This window comes from Nansenia antarctica (genome assembly GCF_963989245.1).
Source record: "Nansenia antarctica genome assembly, chromosome: 4".
Classification (NCBI taxonomy): domain Eukaryota; kingdom Metazoa; phylum Chordata; class Actinopteri; order Argentiniformes; family Microstomatidae; genus Nansenia; species Nansenia antarctica.
In genome coordinates this window covers 76,263,400-76,270,383 of record NC_137689.1, presented here as the reverse complement: position 1 = coordinate 76,270,383, position 6,984 = coordinate 76,263,400, and the positions used below count along the sequence as shown (strand labels likewise).

General features: G+C 57.3%; 1 protein-coding gene across 1 annotated transcript in view; it reads right to left on the bottom strand.

Moving 5' to 3' along the window:
* Positions 1-220: 220 nt before the first annotated feature.
* osbp2a (oxysterol binding protein 2a) overlaps positions 221-6,984 on the bottom strand; it is a gene marked incomplete at both ends in the record, with an annotated part of 24,641 nt that continues 17,877 nt past the window's right edge. Inside the window, 11 exon segments of the mRNA XM_080529735.1 lie at positions 221-363; positions 1,283-1,310; positions 1,312-1,489; positions 2,578-2,585; positions 2,587-2,781; positions 2,784-2,785; positions 3,591-3,684; positions 3,687-3,689; positions 4,300-4,403; positions 4,840-4,960; positions 5,402-5,656. Coding sequence (XP_080385861.1) covers positions 221-363; positions 1,283-1,310; positions 1,312-1,489; positions 2,578-2,585; positions 2,587-2,781; positions 2,784-2,785; positions 3,591-3,684; positions 3,687-3,689; positions 4,300-4,403; positions 4,840-4,960; positions 5,402-5,656 — 1,131 coding nt within the window.

The following is a 6,984-nucleotide window of genomic DNA, read 5'->3' as shown; positions in this document are numbered from 1 at the left end:
CACAACACACACACACACACACACACACACACACACACACACAGAGTCTGTCCACATCTCCATATATTATATTGGCAGCGTCTGGCCCCTCCCATTGCTGTGCTCAGGCGATGATGTCACAGTCCCGGGGGGGGGGGGGGGGGCGGGCCTTGCCAGTAGATGTCGGGGGGAGGGGGGCGGGGCTTGTCAGTAGATGTCGGGGGGAGGGGGGCGGGGCTTGTCAGTAGATGTCGGGGCATTGGCTCCAGTCCTGCGCCTCCTTGGCCTCCCAGTAGCCCCCCCGGTACACGTAGCTGCTCTGCCCCGTGCTCTCGTCTGCACGACGCTCAAACCACACCGGCTGGTAGCCCCCCCCCTCCTCACCTGGAACACACACAGAGACACACGGAGACACACGGAGACACACACACACACAAAACACACACACACACACACACACACACACACACACACACACACACACTGTTGTCATTTTTGCACGGTATCACAGTCACAGAGCCTCCTCTCCTCCCCTCCTCCTCCCCTCCCTCCCACCTCCTCACCTTCCTCCAGGGCCTGGCTGGCCTGCGCCTCCCTCCCTCTCCTCTCCTCCTCTCCTCTCCCCTCCCTCCTGGCTGGCCTGCGCCTCCCTCCCCCCTCCTCCCTTCTCCTCCTCACCTTCCTCCCCTCCCTCCCTTCTCCTCCTCACCTTCCTCCCCTCCCTCCCTCCTCCTCCTCACCTTCCTCCCCTCCCTCCCTCCTCCTCCTCACCTTCCTCCCCTCCCTCCGTCCCCCCTCCTCTCCTCTCCTCACCTTCCTCCCCTCCCTCCCTCCTCCTCCTCACCTTCCTCCCCTCCCTCCCTCCTCCTCCTCACCTTCCTCCCCTCCCTCCCTCCTCTCCTCACCTTCCTCCCCTCCCTCCCTCCTCCTCCTCTCCTCCTCCTCCTCACCTTCCTCCCCCCTCCTCTCCTCCTCTCCTCCTCTCCTCCTCCTCCCTCCCCTCCTCCTCCTCTCCTCCTCACCTTCCTCCCCTCCCTCCCTCCTCCTCCTCTCCTCCTCTCCTCTCCTCCTCTCCTCCCCCTCCCTCCCCCCTCCTCTCCTCTCCTCCTCTCCTCCTCCTCACCTTCCTCCCCTCCCTCCTCTCCTCTCCCCCTCTCCTCCCCCCCCTCCCCCCTCCTCTCCTCTCCTCTCCCCTCCCTCCTGGCTGGCCTGCGCCTCCCTCCTCCTCCTCTCCTCTCCCCTCCCTCCTGGCTGGCCTGCCGCCTCCCTCCTCCTCTTCTCTCCCTCCCCCTCCTCTCCTCACCTTCCTCCCCTCCCTCCCTCCTCCTCCTCCTCCAGCCTCTGCCGCTCCTCCAGACGCTGTTTGTGGGCGTTGGCCTCGTCCCAGAGCCCCGCCTCCATCAGCCGCTGGTCGGCCGCAGGCGGCTGTCTGTCGGGGCCCACGCCCTCCTCAGGCTCGTTCAGCGTCAGGGCCAGGGACGAGAAGAAGTGCATGTTCTCTGCATTCTCTCTGGGGAGGGGAGGGGGGGGGAGGGAGGGGGGGAGAGGAGAGGAGAGGAAGAGGACAGGGAGGAGAGGGAGGAGGGGAGAGGAGAGGAGAGGAGAGAGGGGAGGAGGAGAGGGAGGAGGGGAGAGGAGGAGAGGAGAGGAGGGGAGGGGAGAGGAGAGGAGGGGGGAGGAGAGAGGAGAGGAGAGGAGGGGGAGGGGAGGGGGAGAGGAGAGAGGAGAGGAGAGGAGAGGAGATGAGAGGAGAGGAGAGGAGAGGAGAGAGGAGAGGAGAGGAGAGGAGAGGGAGGGGGGGAGAGGAGAGGGAGGAGGGGAGGGGAGAGGAGAGGGAGGAGGGGAGGGGAGAGGAGAGAGGGGAGAGGAGAGGAGAGGAGAGGAGAGGAGAGGAAGAGGACGGAGAGAGAGAGGATGGAGGACAGGAGAGAGAGAGGAGAGAGAGAGGGAGATAGTGACAGGTAAGGCAGGAATGACAGGAAGACGTCCTACAGCCTCATACTAGAACCTTCCATGAGACGACAGCCTTCATACTAGAACCTTCCATGAGACTACAGCCTTCATACTAGAACCTTCCATGAGACTACAGCCTTCATACTAGAACCTTCCATGAGACTACAGCCTTCATACTAGAACCTTCCATGAGACTACAGCCTTCATACTAGAACCTTCCATGAGACCAGCAGCCATGCTGGGGGGAGGAGCCATGTAAGCTGGGGGGGAGGGGCTATGTGCTGGGGGGAGGGGCCATGTGTGCTGGAGGGGAGGGGGCTATGTGTCCTGGGGGGAGGAGCCATGTGTGCTGGGGGGAGGGGCTATGTGCTGGGGGGGTGGGGCTTGTGCTGGGGAAGGGGCCATGTCCTGGGGGAGGGGCCATGTGTCCTGGGGGGGAGGGGCCATGTGCTGGGGGGGGCGGGTGCTTGTGCTGGGGGAGGGGGCCATGTACTGGGGGAGGGGCCATGCGCGCTGGGGGGCGGGGCTATGTGCTGGGGGGAGGGGCCATATGTGCTGGGGGACGGGGCCATGTGCTGGGGGGGGCGGGGCCATGTGCTGGGGGGCGGGGGCTATGTTCTGTGGGGTGGCGGGGCTTGTGCTTACGGTAGAGAGGTACTTCTTCCAGAGAAGTTTGGGCTGCAGCGTCTGGTAGACGGTCTTCTGCCGGGCCTCCCGCCCCCCCCCCCCACCCCCCTCCCCCCCCGCCCCGTGGCTGCTGTCCACGATCCTGGCGCTCTTCATCTGATCATCCCAGGTCCCCGACAGGAAGTGATGCGCTGTTCCCTCGCTGTCAACGACCACCCCCCGTGACCTGGGGGAGGAGAGGAGGGAGGGGAGGGAGGGAGAGGAGAGGAGAGGAGAGGAGAGGAGGAGGGGAGCGGAGAGGAGTACTAGTTAAGAAGTTAGCTAGTTAGTTAGCCAGCAGCTACAGGGCTGCCAAGTTTCACCAAAAGTATGGAGTGAGATTTTGGGGCGGTGGAGCGACCCAAAACTGTGGCACGGTTTTGGTAGCGGCGGCCCCTCCTCTCCCACCCAATTATTTGGTGCTAGTTTCCTGCAATTTTTTATGTTGTTCATAATAAACCAGCACAAGAAATGAAAATAATTGGAACATTTGATAAAACAAGACAAAATTCTGACAATATATCATATTTATGAAATCTTAATAAACAAATACAGTAGCCTACAGACTCTGAAAGAAAAATTGGCCCCATCAACAGGACTTAGCCCCTTGGTCAGCAGCAGAAAGACCCATGGTCATCATCTTATATACAGTGCATTGCTCATAGATGGCTATCATGTTATACAGTACATACCAGGGTTTTTCCTGGGTCCAGAATGAGGGGCTTGGCGGTTGATGTTGTGCTGCGCGCAATTTTTTTTAGGGATCCCCAATTGTTGTATTTGTATTGTAAATTGTAATTAATAATAATAATAATAATAATAATACGATGCTAGTTAGCTAGCAGCTAGTACGTGCTAGGTAAGAAGTGAGCCAGCTAGTTAGCTAGCAGCTAGTACGTGCTAGGTAAGAAGTGAGCCAGCTAGTACATGCTAGGTAAGAAGTTATCTAGCTAGTTAGCTAGCAGCTAATCCGTGCTAGGGGGAAGGCCTACCTTGCGCGGGGGCGTCCCCTGAGAAGTAGCTATAGGGGGAGAACTTGAGGTGGCAGCTGTCTCTGGTCCGCTGGTTCACGATCTCAAGTGTCCCCGCGACTGCAGACAAGACACACAGAGACACTGTTACCATGGTAACCCTGAGGTGACTGCAGACAGAAGACACAGAGGACACTGTTACCCTCAACATTCGCCATGGTAACCACCCTGAGGTGATGTCATCCTGTGTGTGTCCACTGCACGGCTAGTAATCATGCTGATGGTGTGATGAGGGGGTGTGATGGGGGGAGGGGGGAGGGGGGGTGAGGGGGGAGGCAGATAGGGTGAGGTCCAGGTAGGGGGGGGGAGGGGGGTGTGATGGGGGGAGGGGGGTGTGAGGGGGGGAGGCAGATGGGACACAGCAGACTGGGTTCTTTATTTGGCAGACAGAGACGGGATGAATCACATGCCATATAACGAGGGCAGGTACTACAGTACACACACACACACACACACACACACACACACACACACACACACAGACCAACACACACACACACACACACACACACACACACACACACACACACACACACAGACCACACACACACACACACACACACACACAGACCAACACACACACACACACACACACTGACCAACACACACACACACACACACTGACCAACACCCCCCCCCCCCCCCCCCCCCCCAGGTAGAGGGAACACACCTGGTCGATCCACAGCTTCCCTACGATGATGTTGTGCACCGTGGACGTCACCTTCCCCCACACGTAGTGGTTCCCACTGGCATGAAACACCAGGTGGATGGTACCTGAGGGGGGGGAGGGGGGGTTAGGGCCTGGAACACCAGGTGGATGGTACCTGAGGGGGGGGAGGGGGGGTTAGGGCCTGGAACACCAGGTGGATGGTACCTGGGGGAGGGGGGGTTAGTTTACTTTCGGTACCTACCGAACCGAATTGCAACAGAGATTTCGGTGCCTCGTTTCGGTTCCTCTCTCGCCTCCTGGTGTCCGAAATGGACGTTACATGCAACATGTAACGTTTGGCGTTTAGCCGTCTTATTCCAGGGCAGGGAGGGGGAGGGGTTGGGGGGGGCAGGGCGGGGGGGGGCGGGGGCAGGGCGGGGGTGGGGGGGGGAGGGGGCAGGGTGGGGGTGGGGGGGCAGGGCGGGGAGGGGGAGGGGTTGGGGGGGCAGGGCAGGGCGGGGCGGGGGGGCAGGGCAGGGCAGGGCGGGGGTGGGGGCTCACCCAGAGGCATGACGGAGATGTACTTCCCTCTGAACTTGCTGTCGATGGTGATCTCCTGCCACAGCGTCCAGCCTCGCCTGGAGGTCACATGGTGGGCGGCGGCCGGGGGGTGGTGACTGACCTGGGGGGGAGGGGAGGGGGGGGAGGGGGGGGGTCAGCAACAGTTTGTGATCCGTCCTATGTTCAGTCATCCTGTTTGTGTGTGTGTGTGCGTGTGTGTGTGTGACTAAGTTGCTCATAGCCTGTGTGTCTGTGTGTGTGTGTGTGTGTGTTACTCTGTGTGTGTGTGTGTGTGTGCGTGTCAGAGGTCAGGGGTCAGTAGGGGTCAGGGGTCAGACCTGCTCACAGACGGAGCGGTAGTGCGTGTGTGTGTGTCAGAGGTCAGGGGTCAGTAGGGGCCAGGGGTCAGACCTGCTCACAGACGGAGCGGTAGTGTGTGTGTGTGTGTCAGGGTCAGGGGTCAGTAGGGGTCAGGGGTCAGACCTGCTCACAGACGGAGCGGTAGTGTGTGTGTGTGTGTGCGTGTCAGAGGTCAGGGGTCAGTAGGGGTCAGAGGTCAGACCTGCTCACAGACGGAGCGGTAGCCGCCCTCCTCCAGGCGGTCCAGCTCGTATGTCTCTCCCAGCAGGGGGTTGAAGGGCTTGGCGGTGCGGTGCAGCGTGGTGCTGTAGGACGACACGGAGAAGGCTGCCACCAGACACATCTGCTCCTGGGAGGCCCCGCCCCCCCCGCAGCGCGCGGCGCGGTCCAGCAGCTCAGAGTACTCCAGGTCCTCCGTCAGACGCTGCAGCATGGAGAGAGGCTCGTTGAAGTTCACCTGCAGGTCACACACACACACACACACACGCACACACACACACACACACACACACACACATCATAAAGTTGCGTTTGTGCAGTTATGAATAAACGTGTCTTAAAATATGTGACACAGCCCAATGAAAAGGGCTACCTGTAGGCGAAATCATTTTTCTGTTTTTTACATGTGCTTAAACTACAGATTGTAAGCTTTCAAATGATGCATCATACATTGAAATCGGAAACAAATTGAAGACGACATGAGTATTTGAAAGTTGCTACACCGGAAATCACTAAGCACAGAAAATCCCCATCAAAGATAATGAATCCCCATCAAACAACAAGAAACGAAGTCATTGTGTTATAGATTACACTTATTTAATGAACGTAAAACTGTTCGGAAAAATAACGAGTGGGTACTTCACATCTTCGAGTTGAATGTTAGCAAAAAAAACGAAAATTAAAAAAAAAAAAAAAAAACTTTAAAGACGAATTTGACGTCTTTCTCATTTCCGAGAGGTGTCCAGAAACACCAGGAGCAGTCACATATGGTCTGAAGGGGCGCTTAGGTGGCGTAGCGGGTTAAGCGCTGACCATGTAACCGCAGGGTCCCCGGTTCGATTCCGGCCGGGGACATATCCTGCATGTCATCCCTCCTCTCTCTCTCTCTCACCCATCCTTCCTGTCTAAATCTTCTGTGATATTGCTTTTATACAGCAGACAGACAGACAGACAGACAGGCAGACAGGCAGATAGACAGACAGACAGGCAGACAGACAGACAGACAGACAGACAGGCAGACAGACAGACAGCAGACAGACAGACAAACAGACAGGCAGACAGACAGACAGACAGACGTACAGGCAGGCAGGCAGACAGACAGACAGACAGGCAGACAGGGAGATAGACAGACAGACAGGCAGACAGACAGCAGATGTACAGACAGACAGCAGACAGACAGACAGGCAGACAGGCAGATAGACAGACAGACAGGTAGGGCCGCAACGATTAGTCGATTAGTCACGACTAATCGATTACGAAAATTCGTCGGCGTGAAATGTTGTTGTCGACTAATCGCATAAAAAGATATATTTTTAAAAAACGTTTTTTTTTTTTTTTTTTTTTTTTTTTTTTAAACGGGAGCCATGCAAGAATCAGCTGGTTAAGTTTTAGCTAACGTTGTTAGCCAACTGGCTAACGTTATATTGTTAGGGTCGTAATGTTTATGTTAGCTTTACTGTTACATGTTGGAAAACAACGTCTCATGGACAGGGCTGTACATGCTATGAGCGTTTGTGCTATTAATTTATTTGCCCTATGGCACGCATGTGACAGACAGAGGCGCTT